The sequence below is a fragment of the Dendroctonus ponderosae genome, unplaced genomic scaffold, assembly GCF_020466585.1.
Source record: "Dendroctonus ponderosae isolate FM_Combo_2020 unplaced genomic scaffold, Dpon_F_20191213v2 Dpon_F_20191213_1, whole genome shotgun sequence".
Taxonomy (NCBI): Eukaryota; Metazoa; Arthropoda; class Insecta; order Coleoptera; family Curculionidae; genus Dendroctonus; species Dendroctonus ponderosae.
In genome coordinates this window covers 3,468,299-3,494,275 of record NW_026017110.1, presented here as the reverse complement: position 1 = coordinate 3,494,275, position 25,977 = coordinate 3,468,299, and the positions used below count along the sequence as shown (strand labels likewise).

Sequence of the window (25,977 nt, the reverse complement as noted above, 5' to 3'; positions counted from 1 at the left end):
TACCAAAGATCATCCCATACGGGATAACGGGAATCAAAATAGAACGTCCCACGGACATATTCTTTGTGTTTGTTGGGAATAAGTTCTTTTTCTGCTAATAAAAAATATGCTATCGTTCTTAACAGATACCTACAAAGCGTCTTTAGAAATTGCTTGACAAGGCTTAATTAATACATTTTTTTACACATTCTCAATTGTTTCACTGTCTTTAATCGCAGTGTCTTTGAAAAAGTTTAATAAAATCAGTTAATCATTCTAGTGAATTCGTTCTTTATTTTGAGTTAAGAGCAATCTTTATCAATCTATGCAAGACTTGGGCCATTTGAACATTTCTGTAAACTAACGTGTTATTTTCAGGAAAAATTCGAGACAGTACCAACAGCTACCCCATCTGTCTGCACTCTCAAACATTCTTAATCATGCTCTGTGTGGTGGCTTGGAGCATTGAGTACTGCATTTTGTACTGTCGAACCAGAACAGGGGAATCAGAAAAATCGGATACTGATACCACCAACACATGACAAACGGATATCGACTAAAATACGCCAGTCGATACGATATCGATCCAATCGATTTGATGGGATCGATGTCGCTATCGACTGAGCATAATAGTCGATATGGAATTCATTGACTAATGTGTTTTTTAAGGCTATACATTTCCGTCGAAAGCAATTTTTTTAAATTATTTTGATTTTTCATTCTTTGTACATTTTTTAAGGTATTTTAAACGGCGGGCAAAATTGTGTAGCCTGTAAACTTAAATAGTTCATCAAATATAAGCTGGCGATTCTGCTTTGAAAAACTATAATAAATTGTATTATTTTTTTTTAACTGAGAATCGGCAGCTTATACCGATTAACAAAGAGCAATTTGATTTACAATAATATTGCGTTTTTATTAAAGTTTTCAAGGATTTACTACATTAATTGAGCACTTCTCCTTTTATATGTTTCACAGGAGAAGCCCTATGATTATTTTTTTTGCCTTTATTACGTATCACTGAAAGCTTTTGCATGCAGGTTGTTACATCAGATGATTTGGATTAATACATGATTTTAAAGAATTTTTCTAGCGTAAGTTTAACCAAGGTCGAGATGGTACTTAAGCTCAAGAACGGATTAAAAAACGTCATTGGTGGCAATTCTCGCCCTTGAGGCTCGATTCGTAACTAAGCATGATTTATAAATACGGGCCTTACTATTTATTTAAGTTGCTTTCACAAATCAGTTTATGATAACTAATCAAATAGACGCTCTAGGCGTCCCAAATATTGGAAATTAAGGGCGCAATCCTTACTGGTCCTAATACTTTAATATGGTTAGATCATCTCTATTTTCACGATATTCTGTACCTATTATTTCGTGTTCCAAAGTTTCGCTAGTTATATAAATTTTCACATACCTACATCAAAATATAGTTTAATTTATAGTATGTGTTATAGAAGATGTTTAGAAATAAATGGTTTTAAATTAAATTCGCAGGTAATACGTTAATGTGGATGAGAAACTATTGTCTAAAGGTGAAGTACAGTTAGTAAGGAAACGATGCTTCATTTCGGCTGCAGCGATTTTTGCCGAATTCTCCCTAACTAAACTAGAATAAAACATCGTCCAGCAATTATTATGTGTAACTAGTGGCAAATTTGATGTTTTCAGAAAGAAACAGATTAAAATGGAGTATAAAATAAGTCAAAACTTGTTTTTCGATCTACCAAATTTTGACATATTTTATGTAAGTCGCGCGTGATATAACGGTTCAAATACTAAAGACTGAATCCGAGAAACAGTATTTCTCTAAATGAAAATATATCCTACTTATAAGAAATCATTTTAACATGTTTTTAAATAATTGCCTACGATTTACTGTAAATTCAATTATGAAAATATCCCGATAATCCTGATTTTTTGTAAATACTGATTATATTTTCCAATCTTGAAATTTTTGGTTTTTATATGAATGGATTGATGCTAAAATTTAAGACGCATTGGAAAATGTATTATATGAGTCGAAGATGATGTTTCGACTTATGTTTTTTGTACACAATTGTTCACTAAGCTCTAATAGACATTGTGAACTTCACCTTCGACCAATATCTGCATGAATATTTGTGAATTGAATGTAATTAACATTATAATAAAGAATTTTATATGTAATCAAATGTGTTTTATATTTTATTTTTAACGATGCCGAAACGAATTCTGTGGCTCAAAAGGTTCTTGAGAAACTTCTAAAATAACATTGTCATATTTGAGCTGTTTTCGCAACTTTAAAAAATACACGCAAATCTAAAACTCCCCAAATCAACACTTTTTTGAGAAAACTGCCAACATTTCCATATCAGTGATTCCGTTTCTAAAAATGTCATTTAGTTCTCTCTGGAACGCTGTAAAACTGAGCGTTCTGGCTCATTTCGCTTCCGAGAAATGAGCAAAAACGGGACGCAAAACATGAAATTTTGGCATAATGTTGCACCGAAAAGTCTTATTTTCAAATTTAGCTTTCGGAATCGAAACTACTCGAATTTCCTCACTCATGTTGTTATGACTGCATCGAATTTTCAATTATTTAACCAACAATACCAAAACGAATACTGTGGCTTAAATAGTTCTTCAGAAACATCGAAAAAAGCATCGTCATGTTTGAATCGTTCAAATCTAAAACTCCTGAAATCAAGACCTTTTTGAGAAAACTGCCAACATTTCCATTTCAGTGGTTCCCTTTCTAAAAAGGCCATTTAGTTCTCTCTGGGGGTGTAGGGGTTGTGTTATAGAGGTACCCACATAGCAAAATGATATTCCCAGAATATACCTGGAACATTCATGTGATGTACATGTATATTCGTGGGACATACATGAGCTCCATTATGAACATTCCATGTATGTCCCAGGAATCTGTCAGAGTTAATACACTGAATGTTCATGGTATGTTCTGGGAATGTACATGGTATGTTCAGTGAATGTACATGTGTATGTTCTGGGAATGTACATGGTATGTTCAGTGAATGTACATGTGTATGTTCTGGGAATGTACCTGGTATGTTCAGCGAATATACATGCGTATTTTCTGGGAATGTACATGGTATGTTCAGTGAATGTACATGTGTATGTTCAGTGAATGAATATGGTATGTTCAGGGAATATACATACATATATGTAACGAAAGAAAAACGATCCTTTATTTCATCTTATTAGTTTATTCACATATTTAAGTATTTACTGATGTAATTTTTCAACAAGAATTACTTACAACTAATCTAAAACTAATTAAATGGATAATAAATAAATTAAAATATAACTTATAACTACGGACTAAAAATCTAAACTAACATTTTCAGTATTTTTGCCGTTGTCGCAATGATGTGTGACTGTGAGATAAAACACAAACCTTTATCTAAAAAACTGCACACAAAGTGTTTTGCAATATGCTCTTAAGAAGAATTCTATAAGCAATTACAAATTTTAATATTGGTCACAACAACAAAATACAGTTAACAGTTTTACATTGAGATCTTTTCTCTCTGTATCTCTGTGATCTCTCATCTTTTGAGAACCATTATTTTTTTCCAAATAAATAACTAGGATAAGAAGAAACAATGCAAATAATTTGAGAGCACGTACTATTTTTGAATTTAAGTCTAAACATAAATAAAATGGTATTTTATGTATCTAAGGCAAGAAGTAAGCTGTAATATACTAATTTATTTCTTTCTCAATAAGGAAAAGAATTAAATAACGCTGACTTACTCAAGTTAGAAGTAAAAAATCATTTACTTGTACGTGCCCTTACTTTTCTGCTGCAGGCACGCAAAATTTATATTCAACCAATTTGGAATATACCGTAGATATACATTCATGTATATTACCAGAATATTTGTTTTGAACATACTAGGTATATTCACCTGCACATATACACAATATGTACATACCTGGCATGTTCATCTGCACATATAGCCAATATGTACATTTATGTACATACCTAGGATATACTTTTTATGAACTTTGATGAATATACATGCATGTATATTCGACGAACATTCATGTTAGGAATGTTCAACCATGTGTATTCCCAGGATATTCCCGCAATGTTCTGTATATTTTTTGAACATTCTGTTGTCAGTAATGGAGTGCACCAGAAGAAGAAGAAGTTCTTTCTGGAACGCTGTAAAAATGAGCGTTCTCGTTCATTTTGCTTCTGAGCAATGAGCAAAAACGGGACTGAAAACATTAAATTTTGGTCTAATCTTGCACCTAAATGTCTGATATTTAACTTTCGCTTTCTGGGTGGAAACTACTATGTCTTCACTCATTGTTATGAGTCTCTAACCAACGAGGCGAAAACGAATTCTGTGGCTCAAATAGTTCTTGAGAAACTTCGAAAAAAGCAGCTGTGTCGGTGAAAGCTAAGACTCGGTTCAACAAAAAACTATTTCAATTTTTAAAGGTAATTTAATCAGTGGTCTATTAAAAAACAATACACTAACGTTTAAGAAAAAAATTAGCCAAAAACCTTGAACAATCAGCACTGCTTTTGGTGTCCAACAATTCAAAATGCACATATTTTGAACTGTTGACTTTTATTTAAAAACAATCTAATATAAATATTTAAAAATACAATTTTTCTTAGACTAAATTCCTTACACCTAATCATTAACAGTAAACAAGAATACCAAATTTTGGAAGAAACTCCATACCAACTCGCAGTGGAGGATCTATAAAGATTAAACGTTGCATAACCAGCTAATACAGAACATTTAATACGTCAATAAAATAACGTGCAATAAAACACAATTCAGCTAACTATGCGTATATGTATCTGGCCGACGGACCAACTGGAACTCCAGCAGAAAAATGTCATATCAAGCTTCATTTTGATTTATTCGGTTTCTGGGAATTTTATCCATAAATCCAGTCAAGGCCAGCTTGCTCTAAAAGTGTTACTGGCAAAAAGTCCTAAACTATCACAGCCCAACCGTACACGGCGACAACTAAACGACATATTTTAGGACTCTCTTCGGTTCCAACAAGGTATTCTATCTTTTATTCAATTTCAACCACAGTGTTAGATAAGTAGCCGTATGCATCAGACACCAGATAAACAGCACCATGGATATATTCGACACAAGATCGATATTAACAATATCCATTTCCTTTAAGAATTTCGAAGGATCAGCGTAGTGGCAGTAGAGTTCCTCTTCAGGACAGTAGAGATCTTTCCTGTTGAATCCATAGACTGATACCACAACTCCATGGAAAGCCGCTCGGAAGTAGCTAACTGTGAACAACCATTGAAAGACGGCTGGAGTATCGGAGCGTTTCAAGCAGAAGCCAAAAATAGAGAAACAGCACGCCAGCACTGGGCCGATAAAAACGGCAATCTGGAAATTAAATTTTTGTTTATGTAAAATGTCTGATTTTCACTTAAAAATGCCTGCTATTTATAAGATTCATTGTTCGGGTTTTCAGAAGGCAGTAAAAAATATGTTTTATTAACTCTCTACATCATAAAAAACCTTAGTATCGAAAAGTATTCCTTGAATTTATGGATCTTCAAACAGGCTTCACAATGATCCACGAATTTAAATTGTAGCTAATAAAAGTTTCTGACAGAGAGAAATGGGAGAGGAGAAGAACTGAAATCACGAGAATTCAAGTAAAGGCAGCCGTTGAGATCATGGTTCAAAGCAAAGGAAAGTTCTGAGCTCTGTATTTTTTATATCATTTCTGAGTGAGTGATAAGATATATTTTTTAAATGCTTTCTTGATCTGTTGTAAAAAATTTATTGCTTCCGAGCTTTCTCACATTCTTACCTTTGTACTGGTGGTAGCTCCGATGAAGTAGCCCATCGATTGTGCGCATAATGTTCCAATGGTGACAAAAAGAACAAAAAGATACGCCCGATAGTCCAAAGGTTGACTAGTCAGCCAGTAGGAAATCACTATATAAGTCCACGTGCAGAGAACCTGTAAACAAGAGATAAATAGAATTATTATTCAAAATAATATTGTTACAAATTGCTTGGACGAACTGTTCTTTGGCATTTAAGGAGTTGAAAATATTGGAAATTTTTGTCAGGCTCTTCTAAATTAATAAAAATAATAGAACACTTACCTGAAAAGGTATTTCAATTAATATCACAGACATGAGGTATGGAGACAGCTTGTACCATCGATTGAAGTGTTCTCTTGTAAGAATTTTCATCTCCAGAGGAACTAAAAATAAAAAAATATAAAATGAATCAGCCTTTTGTTTCATCGAAAGTTCCAAGTATATTAGGTAATAACTAATTAATAAAAAAAAATAATTTTCTTCAATCCTCCGCTATGACCTCAATAGAATTATTGTTAAACGATGCGCCAATCTTCGCGAGTCAATATTCACTTAACCTTTTTACTGTTTAGACGATATAAATTCTGAGTTCATTGTTTCTATTTGCTTGATAATTAATGATGGCGTAATTAGTTCTTCGTATCTCAATTAAAATTATCTGGTGAAAATTCGTCAGTGGCCCGGTAGTTTAAAGTTCACCATTTGCGAAAGCAACTGATATAGTCAGATGAATTAATCATGGAATTTGTTTCATTCGGCTTATTCATTTTATCAAATAGAATTATTAAAGCACGTACATATATGGATTTTTTTAATAATCAGAGAATGTGCACTCTAACACTGAGTTCAGTTTTTTTCAGTGTTTTCAGAACTTTTTCAATAACTTTTGATGCATTGATTTTTTCCTTTTCTCTTGTTTTATACCGTAATAAGTAGATTCTCAACGAACAATTTAATTTTTATGGTAAGGTTATCATCATCGCAAAAATAAAAAACCACACTTGCACAATCGCAACTCATCATCTCGCTTTTTACAAGGATTTAAAGTCGATAAACCCATAAATACCATTTAAAGTTAACTAACTTGGTGTTAACTGTACAAAAGCTGAAAAAACCTTTACGCCATCAGTGTTCAATTCTGTTGGGTAACGAGCAGGAAAAATGCAACAATAAAAGGACACTCTAAATAATTACGAATTTTCATTCAATTTAAGGTATTCAATTCAATTTTCATAGTATTTTCCACTTACATGATAAGGTAACCGACATTTTCCCAGTATAAACGTTGAGTAACATGGTGCCATAGAGGTACACATAATTGGCTAGAATTTGATTGGCGTTTGCTCCCACTCCTCGGTATAAATAGCCGAAAATGAAACCTATCACAATATGAGCTAGAAGTCGATTCAATGGATACAACTGAAATAAAAATATCCATCTTCACCTCTCGATTAAAAATTATTTCAAATTCACTTACCCAATTTCTCCTAGTCTGCAAAAGGTTCCGTTTATATAGAAGGAAAAACTGCATTATCACTGGCGCAGGAGAGATTGAAGGCGTGTCACTGTTAAGGATCATTGGTACGTCTTTCAGAGGCAAGTCTTTGTCTGGAAATGTTTCTTAATAAGTAGATACAAACATTCAAAAGTTAAAGCTCAAGACGTCCTACCTTTGGTCGGATTGGTTCGTTCTATGAGTTGTTGCTGTTGCACTGCTGCAGCCAATTGGTTCAAATCAACTCCATGGTCTCCCATTGCTACCTCCATGACTGCAAAAGCAACATTAGACAAAGAACAAGGTGATTGAAAATTAATTTCTTACGAAAATCTGCTGGGTTATGGTAGGGAGGGCACTTCACATTGAAGTTATTGAAATAAGGAACCAACTGAGTGCTTGGCCCGTCGTAAATACATTTTCCTGCTGAGAGAGCATACAGCTTGTCAAACATTTCAAACAGCAAAGCTGAAAAGACAGAAAATGAAATAGTTATTTTAAATAAAATTAAATTTGCTCAATTGCTTAATTCAAACCTTACGATTCACTTACCCGATGGCTGATGAATCGTGCATACGATAGTGCGGCCTTCCTGAGCTAATCGCTTGAAGAGGTAAAGGCATTGACTGCAAGATGAACTATCCAAGCCACTGAAAGAAAAATGATCTATGAAAGTATTCAGAGAATTCATTACACGGTTGGCAAGTTAGTAAATGTAATAAATTAAATTTGGACAAAATGCATTTTGCTTAGATGTATTTTTTGCTACTGAAAAAAACCAAGAAATATGAGAGTCGCTTCATCTAAATAAAAAAAATATATTTAAACGCGTTGAAAATTATTAGGAAAGAATGAAAGCAGTATTTGAGATTCCTATGGAAACATCAATTTTTGCCAAGTATCAATTAAGGAACAATTAGAACAACAAATAAAATGTAATATTTGACCTTAATACGTTAATATTTTTAAGTTAAGTTTTTTTTTATTGTTAACTGGCCTGTATTGAAAGAAAACCCAAATTTCGAAACTTGATTTAGCAATATTTCGCGATATTGAGCAATAAGATAGTCGAGCGAGGGATGCGATATGAGAGTTTTTTTAGCAGAAAATAATTAGATTTTCGCATTTTACTGGGAATTGACGAGCCGGAATATAAAGCAATAATTAACCTCAAATTTGTCTGAAGAAGAGATAATTTTTGTCTGAATGAAATGAAATTAAATATGAAAAAGATAATATTTGTCTGAAGAAAAACCGGCAACACTAATAGAATATTAAAAATTGAGTAAATGAGCTTTCAATTTTTTACCGCACAATTAATAAATTTGCTAAAATGCTAACAAGATTGTAAAGTTTTCGCAGTCGTTATTTACCCGTTATAACAATTGCTATAATCGTAAAATTTCATTAACTTAAGTTTCAGCAGTTATGAGCAAAACGTGCTAAAACAATGATTCGTTATTTGAAGCTAATCAAGATCAATCAGCTAATACTTTACGAAAAAAATTGACATGAGTCGTGCCGAATCAGTCTATGGAGGTTTTAATTGTTATTGCATTTTGTCCACACTACATTATTTTTTAATTTTTATAGCAAAATAATTAGAATTATTTTGCGATTATGCAATACGAGATAAGAGTGATCTTCGATTAAGAAAACAATCAGAACAGCAGATGAGCAAACAATATAAATCAACAAAGAAGAAATATAAAATAAAGGAAAACAATAAATGCAATAAACATTCATCATTCTAGATCAATTATTCTTGAAATTCGTATTTAGCATTCTAAAAGTAGTCAATTTGCCTAACGGTTGGTCTGATAAACTCACGAAAGCACCTATAAAGCTAATTTCAACATAAATGATCATTTATATTTATACTGAAAACTCGTTTAAAAATACCTATCACCGAATGAAATTAAAATCGTTCAATCATTCCAACGCTATTTATGGTACCTTGCTGAAGTACAAGTTTAAAGTAAATCACCGACTTAGAATGGCCTAAGAAAAATAATGCAATGGATCGAGGTCTGGTTAATGTGGAGGCCAACATCTAGAATCGTCCGTCTCCCACCCAATAGAAGATTAGAATAGAATGTATTGCAATTTTTAAAATATCACTCATTTAAACTTTTTTTTCAAATATTTTAGTTCCACGTAGTTTATTTTGTCTCAGTAAGCACGATGATGCGTTTTCATGAATCATTCACACAACTGTTTGTTTAACCGTCAATAGGCAAAGCTATTGTTTTATTTAAAAATCACATTTCCTGCTTATTAAGTATTTACGTACAATTTGGCCATCTAATTCGAACAATAGCGTTTCCAGTCAATTAACCATTGAAAATTCATTCGGATCTGAATGGAGTTTGGCCAACAAAACAACCAGAATCAAATTCATGCACGCAAAGAATTTTCTTGCTAACATAGTCAAGTTTTAATTACCTCTTAATAATCCCCGACGAAATCCTCATTAAAAAATATGTTTTACATAATTAACATTCGCACATTGTGCCATTAGGGTCATTTGCCGATATTTGATAGTCATTTCACAACACATTTTGTGGCATGTGTTGACCCTGACATTACTATTTATCTGCTATGGTTTGAAAAAATGGATAGCTTTATTTCAGGCCTCATAAATTCACGTGGATTTACAAATAATTGTTCACGTTTGAATTGTGGTTTGATGGTACAAGCCTGATGAAGAGTAAACTGTCTGATGAAAATAAAAATTCAAGAGTAAAGGCAGAAAGCAACGAATACGGGCATCAAATAACATTGAATTAGCTTTGAATATTTAAGGTTTAATCAGGGCTCAGGCTAGAGAATAGTAAAAAACTAACTTTCCGTTTTTTTTTGTATTTTTAGCATACCAATGTACTGTTACTTACGTTGTTGGTTCATCCAAGAACAAAATAGGCGGGTTACTTAACAGCTCGAGTGCAACGGCCAACCTCTTGCGCTGGCCTCCGGATAGTCGAGAAGTGAGAGTGTGATGACTTTGATCTAGACCCAATAGCCCTAATATTTCCACGACCTGAAAGCAAACAGTTCACATTGGCGATTCATATAAAATATGCAAATAATTCCAAATAGATTAATCTTTTGTAGACTTGTCGGAAACATCAGCAGACAAAAATATTTTAGCATTTATTGCGGGAACTTCCACCATTAGCAAAGAACAACGCCAGACGTTTAAGTACTTATTTAATTAGGATGTCTATTGACTAATGCAATGTCGATAAATGAGATCTTTGAACTTGTTAGGACACATTGGAGTGGACAGCTGAGAGAACTCATTAATTCACCTAGTTTGGTCGAAAACAAAAAACCGATTAATGATGGTGGTCGTTGAAACATTCCAACTAGAAAAAAGAAAACTTGCACAGAAATGAATCTCGAAATGACGATGCTGCTTTATAGTTTTTTATTATTTCATGCATTCTTCCTAAGTGAAAATTTAATATGAAAACTGTTGTATTCTCAAATATGGGAAATAATCTGAGAAAAGGACTTTTACACGTGGAAGAAAGTGGATCAGGGGTGGCATTTTTCATTGTTGTTATATATTTTTTGAATCTCCTTGTATTAGTTATTTTCGTAAATTGTATAAGTGGACTGTTTGTTTGAAAATTTAATGACTAATTAAGTTCAATTTTTGCTTCCGTATTACGCCGTAGTTTCGTCTTGTTCCTAAACAAGCACCAAAGTTAATGGGAAAAGTGCAATTTTGAATTCATTCACACGTGATGGTTTCAGAAATTAGACCTGCACTAAATTCCCTAATTAACTGGGACTAATTAAGAAAAACTATGATGGTGCAATTTAAAAAACACGCAAATTGCAAATTAAATAATCGTCAGAAGTTTGAATTACATAGACATGTTTTGAATGTAAGCCGTAAAAGCGCTAAACGAGTGCGTTTGCCAACAATACATTTTTGAATTATAATCAAAATAAAAAGTCGTTAAAAATTCCGAATTTCCTTACTTCCATAGTATTTTTTTACGTGGAACAGTATCAACAAGAAGAAAGGGTATCGATCTGTAGCCCATTCGCCCTTTACTTATTTTCTTAAATGTAGAAGCCAATACTTTTTATGTGTTGTCAAATAATTCCCACTTTCCGGATCGTTTTTTTTATTTCAATTTCAAGTAGAGTTCATGAAATTAAAGTCACTAAATCAACAAACAATTGCTTGTAGCAAATTGAACTTTTCGGCTTTATCGACTATATACTTGCTGAAACAAGACTTATAAGAATATTGAAGTTAATAAAATAGTGAAAAGGAAACTCAAATGGGAGTGTGTGTTGATCATCTAAAAAAGTCAGTTCGAATTAATCAACGAAACGTTTAAATTATACACCTGTATATCAGCGGACTCAAGAAGAAATTCATGCTTAACTGTCCAAGTAAGCAGATACAATAGACTATGTCTGGAAATAATTATGTAAATTTGGCAAACAAAACTAGCTAAACATCATAAGAACTTTCCAGATAAAACCGACACAAAAATGTTGATGAAGATGAATTTAAGTTTACGTTCTTCTGCTCGAAAAAACCGAAGAAAAGAACCAATGTGAAAACTTTAAAAAATGAATATCCATTAAATATTCAAATCAGAAGGCATGAGGTTATAACGTCCTATACTTTTTTTCTCTCTCGGCTGCCCCATATTGCTCGCAGCATTTAAAGTTTGAACATTTTTTTGTCCAAAAATAGGTCTATGATTCGATAAAAAGTTATTCAAATCGGATCACGGATTGAGAAAATATTCACAGTTAAAGCACAGCTTATATATATGATATTTAAGCTGTGGTTAAAGTTTCATTCACAGTCAAAGTCCTTTAGGCAAAGCTTATTTACGTACAATAGAAGATTTTGCTTTTCTTCAGGTATTTTTTATAAAAATAGGTAGTGAATATATGAATGCGAGGGTTTCTTCAAGCAACCTACATATATAGTTAAAAGTCTGGCTCTAAAATTGCTCCATCGGAAAATAGCAAAATGAGTGCGACCTGCTATAAATAAGAAAATAATTACATCACTAATTGATATTTCAATGCCAACATATAATAACCGACTAAATGATTAATCGGTTTCGAACTAAATGTTTTTTGCAATAGTGCAAAATAAAATAATTATACAGGAACTGGGAATCTTCACAATTATCTAACTGTAAAACTTTAAAATAGAAATAAGCCTACAAATTAAATCTAAATTGCTTTCCTTAACTAGTCTAGCAAAGTGCATCTTCTCGTGCTGTTGAATTTTTAAAATATTGAAAAAATTCTAAAATTTTGCTAAAGCTTTCGCCTATAGACTACCACAATGTTATGACATGATCGTAATGAGTACATAAAATGGTAAACAATGATATGGAGTTTATCATCGCTCAGACTTGCCTAAACCACTGACCCACTTGGATAATTGGGTTGAAGAAAAAAGATAAACAACCGACATTGACCTTTATTTGTTACGCACGCCTGACGTATTTGCAGTAGATTTTCTATCTTCCATGCGGTTTAGTATGCATTTTAAAATGCGAAAAAGATGAGCGAATCAAGGTTTGCGTCATCAATCATCAATCAGCGTTGGTTCAAGGCTTATTTTGAATGATTTTTGCTGTACCAGGAAGCGAAAACTGGAGCAGAGCATTGATGTTGATAAGTGCAGATTTCATATAAATTGGGGTACTTGAAGTTGTTCAAAATGCAATAGATGCAACAAACATGACACGTTTTTTTTAGTAAAATAATTGCCGACTTGAGTAACAATTAAGCTGATAAAATCCTCCAATATTCACTGTACATTACACTGAATTTAAGTCTGAGTAACTAGATATTATCATTTTCAAATTAAGAGTTCAGAAAATATAATTCAGTAAAAGTAAATAAATCCAAAATCAAGCGAAATAGAAACAAAAGTTAAAGGAATACTGACCCACTTTTGCATAAACGTTAAGCATTTTCAAAACCCATATTTTAAGAACATTATGCCAAAAACTAATGGGGTTTTCCGGTTTTTGGGCCGTCGTTTGGTAGAATTTCTGCCTGACGTTTCGCAAGCACGAAGTTTATTGGAACAGTGTAAGCGTTCAAGCAAACCACTCCTGAAGATGCAAGCCATTCGTGCTTGCGAAACGTCAGGAAGAAATTCTACCGAACGACGGCCTAAAAACCCGAAAAACCCATTAGTTTCAAGGAATGGCCTCGAAAGTCAGTATCAGTTATAATTTTTGACAAAAACAAATTTTTAGATGCGCCAACTGTAATAAATTTTCGTATAGAAATATGCTTTGTTCAAATCTACAGCAGCCAAAGTCGCTTTAAAAGTATGTGCGAAAAATCACCCAAATCTCATTTTAGGTATTCTGTGATTCACTCGGAACCACCGTACATATTTTAAACCCTTTTTTGTGTGTCAAATAATATTTGTATATGAATACATTTTTACAACTCTTGAATGAATATATAATTTAACTGTATATTCAAAATAAGTTTTTCTTCATCTAACTTTATTCCTTTGTATCAATCAAACTTCATCACTTGCTCTACATCACATTTCTTTCGAAGAAAGCCTGGATGCAAACTGTGGGTTTTTGAGATTCACAAGCCATTTGAAAGCTTTGCAATTTCCAATAACGATTTGTTTAGCAAACAAATAAATTCAGAAAAACAATTTTCTTCTAAATTACCTTTCTCGTGTGGTTTGAAAGTAATTGAGAGTCATGGAATATAAGACTCATGGCGCAAAGAGTATTGTCATCCAAAAAGTATCAACTGTCGAATTTCTTTGGCCTGATTGGCTTGCTAACTATTCCAGTTGGGAGAAGTGTGTTTGCACCATGGTGGCATTTTCAAAGTAAACATTTTCTAATGGAAAGCCAGACTAGAAACTCTTTTCCAAAATGACTGTTCGATCCTCACCTGTTGTTTCTTGTACTGATGAGAGACGGAGTAACCCAGTTTCAAATTGGCGGCGAAAATCATGGCCTCCATGACGGTCAATCCTAGGCGCAACTCTTCGTCTTGCGGAATGTAGGCCGATAGTTTTCTGAACCGTTGGCTTTGGTTTCGTGTTGTGCCGTTGAGTTTCACGGTTCCCGTACTTCCTCTTGTGCTGAAATAGCAATCAGAACTTTCACTGCAGGTTATGCACTTTGATTGTGTGATTGATCGTACACCATAATTTGCTTAACTACAATCACTGCTTGACATCGCACATTGCTTGACATCGATTGATGTGAACGAGCTTTTGGTCTTTGAACAGGCGCAAAAATGCAAAAATTATTAAAATTTATGATTAACTAGATAGAAATGGAAATATTTATTTACTGAAAGGAAAGAAGTGTAAAACCTGGTAAAACTAGTTGCTACATTTAGTAAAATAAAGGTTTTTTTCTTCTTAACTTTAGAGTCGCTTTATTGCAAAATTTTGTTTGCAGTTTGCAAGAATTTTGGTTACTTGTTAAGTGAAACTTGCATTCAAACGTGTTTTGCACGGTTTTAGTGCACACGTTTGCTTTAGGCAGGGTTACTGAATTTAACAATGCGCTTCTATGAAACTGAACATTTAAATTAAATCGCATTTAAAATTGAGGATTTTTTGCGCTTTTTTGACTTCGTCGAAAATAACTTTTCCCTGACGTTTCGTAAGCACGAGTGGCTTGCATCTTCAGAGGCGCTTCCTTCGCACATATAGTCTAGTGTAAGCTTGTCCATCAAGTAATATCAAGCCGCGAATCCATAACTTTCTCTTCATTGACTTGAACTAAATTAGAAAAAAACCTTCAATTTTAACACTCCAAACATAAATCACTTCAGAAATAAAAATCGTGGAAATGACAAAAAAATATTAAAAAGTAAGCAACAATGCTAATTATATTGCAGTAGTTTCATTGAACCGAAACCATCATTGGAACTTTTCTTTGCTAGCGTAAAATCACCAAGTGGAACATGTTTCAACGCTGTGCAAATCCAGTTATGGTGGAATTCATTCGAAAAGAAACTGCATTGATTTGATTATAAATACAATTTGTTGCTAAATAATGCTTACCGGATCATAATACACTTTCCATGACGGAAATTATTGGATTGTAAATATAGCTATTAAAATAAAAACCTGTTTGTGTAATAATAAAATTGTACGACTTTGTGCTAGGTTTTGTTGTAAATCATTGGTATTGCACGAGAACATTAATTGAGTATCGGTTGCTAAATTATAAATCAATTATACAATTTAATTAAAGATTGCCTGGCTTGAAATTAAATTGATTTGTTCATCACACTATTTCCCATAATGGATAGACAGTGTCATCAGATTGTTCTTTACTTACCGTATAAATTAAAATTGTATTAATAATGTGTATAATTAATTAATAAATAAAAATACTTTTTAATTTTATTAATTTGGATAAAATATTTGTTTTGCTTTTCTTTTTACAGTAATTTCTAGACTACCATATACCTTAATTTATCTCACTTGAACTTGAACATTGAARCTTGTGCGGAAATAAAAATTCGCAATGCTTTTATGCAAGTGTACAATTAGCACTGGAGCAACAAATAGTAATTTACTTGACTATTGCACTCCAATTACCATAACAAGTGTGCAAAGCATATAAATAGACCAGACAGTTTAATTAAAACAAGACGAATAAAACTGCAGCTTTATGCCAAGTGAATATCAATCTAAACTTTTGATGCAAACAATAAAACAAGCCGTTATGCTTACGTGAATCCTGCTAGAATGTTCAACAGAGTGCTTTTTCCTGCTCCTGATGGTCCCATTATTACCGACAGCTCCCCTGACTTGAATGTCCCCGAAATTCCATGAAGAATTTTTTTATTTTCTGGAAAAAATAAACAAAAACTGTTTATATTTTAATGATTACTAGAATTTTATTGATTAATTTGAAACTCGCGTTTTTAAAAACACTTTATTTCAGAATTAATACAATATTTTTATAATGTGGATTTGAAATGTGTGTGACCGAACCTAACCGTAGACTCACTATCTTTAACTTAGAGTAAACGACCTAACCAGAGGCTGTCTATGACTGTCTTTAAGTGAACTATCGTTTCTGCCGTGGCTACTTTTATACTTAAATCATGCTGATCATAGCAGAAACGATACTACGTCTTATTTTATATGTTTAGTCCGCGTAAGTGGCCATATAATTCTAGTTTCAGCCAATATTTCAACGGTTTTTTAATTGTTTGTTTTGTTTTTTGCCACTTTTGTTCGCTATMATTTTTTAACACTATTTGRAAAAACTCGGTTTCTTGCAACAACAGATYTCAATGCKKTKCSWCACASMYSWTYTTWTTCGTCTRAMMATWTTAGKYATTTYTRSACGGTGMAWAYWCSCCATTTKWYTWAAMCAKYTTTGWAAMAGTAAAGAAGTTTGCTKTTTTCTCTGTTTAAAGCCTTTATGTTTCACGYTGTAAATAAAATAGACAATTTGGAATTTGCACTCAATTAAGCCAGCTCTTGTATAAAATTGTTAATAAATTGTGGCTAAAACAAACAACACAACGGGGAAATTTAATTTAAAACAGAGTTTTTCAGAAATCCAAAATTAAATGAATTTAACAACTTTGCATTTTACTTAACGTTTTACTTGATGAAACGGTTTGTATTATAAATTTTAATCACACACTAGTTTTTCGTTATCAACTGATTTAAACCGCCTTGAAAGAAAACCTAACTTTATTAACAAATGTTTTCTAATTTAGATGCATAATTAAAACCCGTTACAATGCTTAAATTCTTATAATATTCATAAATTCTTATATATAATCCAATTCTTAAAATCTTGTATTCAAGTGAGAACTAAATATATATATATATAACTTATTGTTTTTATGGATTTGTAGACGTCGGTGGAAATCCAAAAGAAGGTGACATACAGCATGTATATGTGGTTTAATAAAAAAAAATTCTGATTCTAATCTACGTCAATTTGTAACTCTCTTGCAAGGTCACAGACGGTAAAAATTACATTTTACTGTTGCTCTTTCATGAATTGAAATTATGAAACATTTGCAGAACGTTTCTCTTGTTCTTGGTACATAATAATTTTCCCTGACTTTCATATCTCTTTATTATCTGCTTACTCATGACTATTTTCAAATCTGGTTTCAAAGTCCGATCTTTTTTAATTGGCAACCGTTCCCGGTTCGTAATTGCTCTCAATGATTAGAATCCGGAATTTAATTTAAACATTAACCTTTCACATTTGAGCGGGATGCTTTTCCCAAGTTTTTACATATGCAATTTGTAGGCTCAATTTCATTTAACTAGTGCTAGTTAATTTCACATTTCTGCCATCATAATTTCATTGGCTATTTGTCATCATACAAACTATTTGTGGCCAGACTTTCGACATATAAATAATCCAGAGAAAATTGTTGTTGCCCACAAAATGCCCACACACTTAAACGTTCAAGTTCAGTCCATTTTTTTAATGAACTGAAATATTTCAAAATCAATTATCGACCGCAGGCATTTCCGCATGTTTAGGTGCAACACGTGACAAAAAAGAAGCAAAAACTATCGATTGTACTTTGCCTAAAATTCATCAAATTCTTCAAATATCCCGACAAAAAACGAAAGCCACCTTTGCACTTACTTTTTAATGAATAATTAGCGAGATGCAGATTACACGATACTGTGTGTAGGTATATTAATTAATGGATTTTAATGGATGTTTATGCATGTTACCACTGCTTGGAAAAGGATCCGTGCGCTTTGTTTATTAGTAAAATATGCGATTCTACTAATATTTATTATTGTAGCAGATCGTTATGAATAACATGTTTGGAATGTTCTTTCGAGATTATTAATGTGCGTCACTTGCAATTCTTTAGCTTCGGCAAAAATTTATCTGTGAATAATGATTAGTAATATTCCTTTGTTTCATAGTTTTATTCTGATATTCTTTGCAGGTTTAATATTGGTAAACTTGAGCTGTTTTGTAAGAAGTTACAAGTTCACCGATTGCGATGTTTTATTTTATATTTTTATTTACTAAAGGTTAGGTGCAGGTGCTTGTTACAAGGATTTTTCTTCGTAGTTTTCTTAGTAGAAAAGTGATTCAAACGTGGCATCATTGATTTCTTGCTCGCCTTCCGTATTACCTTGTTGAGCTATTACCCATTATGATTTTTAGATACTTTTGAATTATTTTTGTTTGTTCAGCTTGATGATATTGATATGGGGTTGGTTGGTGTGCAGTTTTACTAAGACAACATAAAACCCGCAAATAATATTCTAATTTACTTTTTTTAATGCGGTTTACGATTAGTTTTTATTAAAAGACTTTTTGCGTTGATGCTGAAATTACGAACATTTCTCAAGTGGTATATACCTATTTAAAAAATCATGTAAGTAATATGAACAACTTATGAGCTTTTTAACATGTTTATTCGAGTCTCTCGATATCGTCAGTTTTGACGACGAAATTTATGTTTCGACTTAGTTAAGAATATTTAAGTGCAAAAAACGATCATAACAAAAATCGCGGATAAATTAAGCGTAAAAGGAAGTACTGTAGGTGACATCATTTCGCGTTTAAAAAATGTTCCCATTACTCCTTTACAACAAGATTTAAATAATCAATTTAAAATAAGTCATTTAAATTTCATAAAAAATAGTTTGTTACAAAGTTCGTCCAAAATGGGAATAAGGGAGAGTTTTAAACCATTAATGATCCTAAATGGATACTTTATAACTTTCCAAAAGTTCAGATATGAGTTCTATAGAAGATGTTTGGCAGTATATGGAAACCGAATTTCGAATGCATAATAGTTCAACTGAAAAATGTCTTATTGGAAAAATGGGGCAAAATTGATAAAAATTTTCCCATGCTCAAACGTCTAACTTTTTGTTCTACCACAGATAGAACTGAAAATAGGCCGCACCAAATATTATTTTTCAGTTTTGATATTCTAAAGCTATATTTACGGTACAAAACATCTATTTCGATTCACTAATCTAGAGTTAGTACAATTAATTATCTAATCGGAAACTACACAGATTTGTTGGCGTAATTAGGACTTAAATGCACATATTTTACTTGTTTTCATGAATATCATTATTCACATAGTGCACTTTAGAGGCCACCTGATAAACTCATCTACAATTTTAAGTTTAAATACTAACATTTAATTTTAAGCATACATATAAGCTTTGATGCAGCTAAATAACAAATCACAGTTCACACGGATAAAAATTCAGCCTTTTTTAAACCGGATTGAAACAAACGATGAAAAATGATTTACATATACTTGGATGTATTTAGAATAATTAACTATAAATAAGTTTATTGAAGATGTGACAGCATTATAAATGCGATAGTTATGCGTTCAACGTGTGGTTTTCTAGCCTTTCGAAATTATAAGAACAAGTGTTTGTCGATATTATCATGTAAACTGCCATGGAACATCAGAAACGTGTAAAAAAGTAATTAGCTATTGGTAGATAGATGCCATAAAGTTAAGCCGTTTATCTAATGCAGTATTTTTAAGTGGCACTTGCAATTAAAAACTTGGAAGTCCTGACTAACTTTATTTGCATTTCTATTTCGCAATTGTTTTAAACCTGTAAAAATTTATCTTATCATGTGTTATTGTTCTATATTCTACTATCAGTGGTTTTATCATTCGCTTGCTGTATGATATGAGGCAAATGCACATTTTTCAGCCATGTCCTTCGAATTAATTAATAATGGGCCCAACTTACCATATAGGAATTGCTGATAATTAAATGATAAATGAGTAGTCAAATGTACAATTAAACTAATCCAGGGATAATTCTGACGATTAATTGAATGGCGGACAACAGGAAAACATTGATGCAGAAATTTATGTGATGTTTTAACCACGAAACGGATTTGATTTTTTTCCATTTTTTTCACTGTATTCTAATAGAGCTGATTTTTCGATAATGATTTTAATTAATTATGGCAATTAGCGGCTGAATTGCTGCAGCGTTTAGGATGGGAAATGAGACAGTCAACAAAACAATTATCCGGCTCGCTGGTTTCTGATGGTAGAAGACCAGCGCGATTTAAAAATTTTTATTAAAATGTTGAATCATTTTTGCCAAACTACTTTTTGATGATCTTCCATTTTTAATGGCAAAGGTTGCAATATTTCAACTAAGCAATTATGCAATATCTAATGAAGTTTTATGAGTAATTAAGGAACTTAGTGCATTTTTAATTCAAGTAGTTAATTACGTTATTTTCGGCTTCTCCAACCATCTTTTAGGGACTAATTTTAAGTTTTCTTGCATCAACAGCTTGCTAGAAAAAAGCATTTTAAAAGTGTCTGAAAAATTAATGAGATTTGTCATATAAACGGTCTTTTCTCCCTCATTTGTCACGGAAACTCTATTGTATTGCAATGTATTGCCTTGGCAATGATAGCCAAAGAACTACGCTTCAAATCGCTAAAAAACTCGTCAACATTAGTTCTTTAATTTAAAATTTACGTCTATGAACTTGATAACTTTGAAAAATGAGGTGCACTATTTTTTGGAAAGGAGTATAACAGTGGTGTCCCCGATTATCCATTAATTTGTCTCTACTTAACTATTAATTTCCTTTCGCGACCATTTCTGCATACAAACAATAACTTGAATGGCTTTCCATGAAAAAAATGAGCGCCAATAAAATCCATACCAAACGATGAACAGCCAATTCGTGTAAGCAGTTTGGAACAGTACGTTTGTTTTCATTACTACATTTTGTAAAATAATTTCTTAAACGTGATTTTAACTATCACGTTTTCAAACGGAAAATGTCCAAATCACAACAACAACATGTTTTTACCATTTTACTGTCTAAACAGTTCTTTAATTATATGGTATACGTGGCAGTGAAGACACTTACGCAACATTAAGTTTTGTAATCTATTCAATGATTAATTACGACCTGCTTATTAACAGGGCAAAAAACTTGCTCTGCTAATTGCAAGTTTTCGTTAACTAGTTTATGCCAATTCTGATAATTTCTTCGTTTGAATTTGTTTATTTTTCCGTAATTTAAAAATGCTTGGACATTAATTAGATATTGCAAAGACGTATAGATTTTAATACATCTTCCTAATTAGTCAACATTCTGAACAATTTGCAAATAAAAAACATGGATTTGGAAGTTTATGTCTAGTAAGACAATACCATCAACTTTTTGACCAAATAAACAGCCTTGAATTTTGAAAATAAAAACAATTAAATTTTTTGGAAAAATCCAATCATCCAAGGCACAAAGATGATAATTATCTACATAAAGTTGTAATAAAATTTAAGCTGGTCAGTTTAATTTGCATAAAACGCGGCAAACTTTTCATCGGCCGCAAGTTGCTCATTATTAATTAGTTTCCAATAGTTTCAAAAGTGGAAAAGTAAAACAATGCAATATTATAATAGTAAAGGAATATCGAAATAAATAAAAACAGTCCATGTAAAATCAGGAAAACAAAGGGTTCAGAACGTCGAGATTTTATATTTTTTGCTTTGCTTAACAGTCACAATTTTTTGTGATCGTTTGTGAGACGTTGGTGAGACTATTTCCGACCGAAAATTGATTATCTATACTATTCATTATTCCAATTCATTATTGAACTTCTGTAATTGTAGAGCTGACCTTCTTTGTTACCAAGCAGATAAAAATTTAGAAGCCATCCCACTGGTTGAAATGTTTACTGAAAAACATCACATTTTTCGCTCCTACTTCAACAAACTCACTGCTATATTCTAGTTTCCAACATTCGTGAGATTTCGCAGCAGCTCGATGTCGGAAAAACACATGAAAATTACCACACAATAATGTTCAATTGAATTATTTATAGATTCAAATTACTTTTCGATTTGTTAATTGTAGCCTTCAAATGTATAACCGGTACAACTTTAGTACATAAATTGTTCATATTTTCAAGAATCTTTCACGTATTTTCGGTTTAATGTATGAACTTGTGGATTTTCCAGAATTGAACACTATAAGCTGCAATGGTTTTTTGTCTGGACGTTTATGGAAAATGTTAATGTTCAACAGCGTTTAATTGCGTGTCGTTAAAAGTGAAGAAAAATCAGAAAAAAAATGCCATCAAACCACAAATTCATAAACCAACAGCTTATTTCCATGATTAGAAGTCGAAGTCTTCTAATCATGACGAATATCGAGTAGAAAGAAGCTTCAATCATTTTGTTGTAGGAACGTCCAAGATTTTGACTGGAGAAAATAACAAAAACATAAACTAGTGGATTTTAGCAGTATTTTCAGATTACCTAAACACTTAATTTTTTTTGACTGATTTCTATTTGAACTGAAAGCTGTTTTACAAACACGATAGATACAGATTGGTCCATGTTTAATCTGCTAGACATTAAGAGTAACAAACAACAAAAAATCGAAAATATTATATACACCAGGGCCCAAAAAGAGCTGGCGGCTCCGAAAAGTGCCTTCCTCAAAAATTTTTTTTTTTTATTTTTCTTCAATTACAAACCCAAAAGTTTTCTTTCTTTGCTAAGACTCACAGGGTTTTAAATATAGAAACAATATTTTTTGAAAAACTTGCTACGAGCGACACCGCGCATGTTTGATGAATTTTGCTTAAACTTATAAAAGTATCCCTGGAACTTTTGCTGAAACTACGTAGTTTTTAAGTAAAAATCCGTTCTTTTTAAATGGTAAATAGTTTTTGAACCATTTTACATATCGATACATGTGTGAGACCAAATTGACCGTGATATCGTCACTCATAAGCTTCTAGTGACGGAATTATAACCGCCATTCGAACAGTAAAATTGTGGAAAAAAATTGCGCATTTTGCTGTACAAGATAGACTTAATGTCTCACAAATGAAATTAGGTCCACATATGGAAAGACATGGTTTTCAGTAAATAAAAAGCAAATAATTCTAATATTGTTGCATATATGTAAATAAAAAGCAAATAATTCTAATTTCTTCGAAATCTCAAACTTTTCATAAAACTGTCGGTAATTTTTGCTCCCAGCGCCTAAAAAAACAAATTTTCAGATGAATTTTCATATATGTGGACAACTTTTAACAAATAGTATCCTGCCAGATTGCCACACCTTTTTGAACACTCTATATATAAAAACAGCAATTTTTTCGGAAGGGTGATAGAAGAGTTTTGAATTCTACATATAACAATTTTGGTTCTACATCTCATCAACTTAGTTCAGCGGGTAAAAAGCGGACGGGTTCCGATCTTGCACTTTCCGCAAAAAGTGTCCAATTACATGAAGCTGATGGTCAATTTCAGTCAGATCGCACGAAAACAACTAATTTAAAAACTAATTAATATAATTAAAACTTTAATTTAAAAGTGTGAACATTTTGTCCTCATAATTTGTTTGCTTACCTTTTTGAAATTTGGTCATAGACCAGCTAGAGCTGGTGAAAGTCAAATCGGAAAATTCCAAGTCCACCCTCTGACGTTTCGGAAAAACATAGTGACTCTTCTGGCTCACAGGGATGATCACATTGTTGTTAAGCGGTGCCAAAACGTCTTTTTCGTAGCTGATTCCATTGTCAAAATTCACCGGTTCCTCCATCACTTCCGATCCCAACGAACCACTGCTTTGACAACACTGAATTCCTGCAGTTTTTTCGGGCATTTTGTCGACTGTTTATATATTTATCCCTTCTTTAAATGTTCACTAGCATAGTTCTATTAAGGTTTGAAACGTACTAAATTTTCAGCAATTTTCAGCTGAGTTCTACGGATAATTCGGTACGACTAAACCCCACGTTCATTGACTGTTTTATTTATAAGTTGACTGCCTTAAGAGTCCCAGTCGTCTGAAATAAATAATAGAATGATAATTGTTTAAACTGATAACTTGGCTTTTGTTGTTACTAGTTAGTACAGTGAGTTTACATGCATTTAGTGATCATTATACCCTTGGGAAATAATGAGCGTTTAGGACAATAATAAAGCTTCATGGACTTGCTACTTGTTACAACATAAGTTAGTAATGTAATAACTTATAAACTTTATGGGCTGAAAAGCGGTTTTAATTTTCGCGTTTTTCTGTTGGTTTGTTCGGTTGATTCTCACTCAAGCTAAGAAGAGTTTTTGATGAATTATACATATTTTTACTCAGCAATTACAAGTTTGACGACATTGTGCTTTCTCTATGACCAAAGATAACATTCAGGCCTAATAGTATAAAACTTATTGATTTTATCATTAAAAGAATCGATTAATTTTGCAAGTTCAAAAAAAGGACTGGAAATGGGAATTTTCTATATGAAAGCGTTTTTGCTTAAAAAGAGGATTAAAAAAACTACCAGTTTCTCATTTTCAAATGTCCTTTTGGAAACAAATAAAGTGGTTGAATTTTTGCGTTTGTTCTGATTTTTTAACTCATTTGGTCGGGCTGCTTAGACCTAATTTTGCCATACGAAATGATAGATTCGCTTTTATTTCATCAATTATTGCGCTATTTTATCCATATCTTTGCAATATATTTCAGCTGATTGATGGTAGAAACCTAATCTATCCGAAGCTTTGAATACGTTAACTGCATCGCTTATTCCCTGGACTTTTGCAATAAGCAATAAAATATTTAATTAGTAGCTAATGTTTACCATCTTGGCAAAGCAGATAATAATGAAATAAATTAATTACACTTCAAATAAAAACATGTAAAATTTCCATTTAATCATGGACAAATGTGGTTCCCTTAAGTCGGTTCCATATCAGTTAAGAGAGCAAACAAATCCGACAAACTGACGTACCTACTCGGTACTCGATATGGGTTCTGATGACTTTTCATAGAACATTCTGTATAATTTTATGAAATTCGCATTTGTACTCGCTGCATTGCTTTTATGGTTATTTACTATGATTTCATTTGCGGATGCTGCGATTAAAGTCACATGCATCTAACCGTTTCAAGGGAAAGTACTTGAGAATTTGCTCGTACCAAAGAAAGCTATCGGGATTTTATAAATATTGACGTTGCTTATGGAGAGCGTGGCAAATAAAGCTTATTTTTCAAAGCCGTTATTTACATATTTACGGTGTGGTTAGTTTGTTATTGTTTTTAAATTGGATCAAATCTCGGAAAATTTTACGTTTCGTTCGGTTTAAATTGAAAATAACAAATTAAGCAGGAAACATGGCTTAAACATAAAGAGCTTGAGGTCAAAGCGATAATTCGAACTTCAAGTGCTCTCGTAGTCTTTAAAGGCATAAAGCAAATTTAACCGTTCAATTTTCCTTTAGTCAGAAGAAGCGTTATATATATACTATATATAACTATACATAGTATATATATAGTTAGAGATATAACTCCTCTCTCCTTAAGATTCTAAAATTGAGGGACGCGTTTTCGAATGGCAGGGTTGTTGGGTGGTGGCCGCTTCTTCTTGTACTCCCTTCCGATTGTTCCTCCAGGATCTCCAGATTGATTGTGGCGTTTTCTTCTTAACAGCGAGGGTTGTGAAGAACACGACGACTATTATGATAAATAGTATCCAGGACCAGTCACTTTGGGTTGAATCGGGGTTGTAACCAATGGGGGGTGCTAAGTAGTTGGCCATATTTTGCAACTGGTGGATTTCTTCAAAGTTGATTTCCGTTATACTTTGCGTTTCCAATACTTTAG

At 32.5% G+C, this 25,977-nt stretch overlaps 2 protein-coding genes across 5 annotated transcripts in view; one reads left to right on the top strand and one right to left on the bottom strand.

Annotated features, from left to right (window-relative positions):
• The window catches only part of LOC109543010, a 24,429-nt gene extending 22,276 nt beyond the window's left edge, over positions 1-2,153 (top strand). For all 4 annotated transcript variants that reach the window (XM_048661347.1, XM_048661345.1, XM_048661359.1 and 1 more), the window contains one exon: positions 358-2,153. In XM_048661347.1, coding sequence (XP_048517304.1) covers positions 358-521 — 164 coding nt within the window. In that variant the 3' untranslated portion in view covers positions 522-2,153. The remainder of the gene's footprint in view (positions 1-357) is intronic.
• Positions 2,154-4,425: 2,272 nt separating this feature from the next.
• LOC109536422 (ATP-binding cassette sub-family G member 1) lies at positions 4,426-24,181 on the bottom strand. The gene is made up of 12 exons (XM_048661636.1): positions 23,724-24,181; positions 16,062-16,179; positions 14,255-14,447; positions 10,216-10,361; positions 7,874-7,971; positions 7,649-7,789; positions 7,497-7,595; positions 7,304-7,434; positions 7,077-7,245; positions 6,109-6,209; positions 5,808-5,960; positions 4,426-5,374 (listed from the first exon to the last, which is right to left on the bottom strand). Exons 1-12 carry the CDS (start codon positions 23,977-23,979, stop codon positions 5,030-5,032), a joined length of 1,950 nt encoding a protein of 649 aa, XP_048517593.1. The 5' UTR covers positions 23,980-24,181; the 3' UTR covers positions 4,426-5,029.
• Positions 24,182-25,977: the final 1,796 nt, after the last annotated feature.

What these genes read in the sequence shown, in the direction of transcription:
- LOC109536422 (XM_048661636.1), bottom strand. Translation starts at nt 23,979, where the DNA reads ATGCCCGAAAAAACTGCAGGAATTCAGTGTTGTCAAAGCAGTGGTTCG. An exon ending in TATGACCAAATTTCAAAAAG is followed by an intron (nt 16,180 to 23,723) that starts GTAAGCAAACAA and finishes TATTTTTTCCAG; the next exon opens with AAAATAAAAAAATTCTTCAT. An exon ending in TTCTTGGATGAACCAACAAC is followed by an intron (nt 7,972 to 10,215) that starts GTAAGTAACAGT and finishes TTTTTCTTTCAG; the next exon opens with TGGCTTGGATAGTTCATCTT.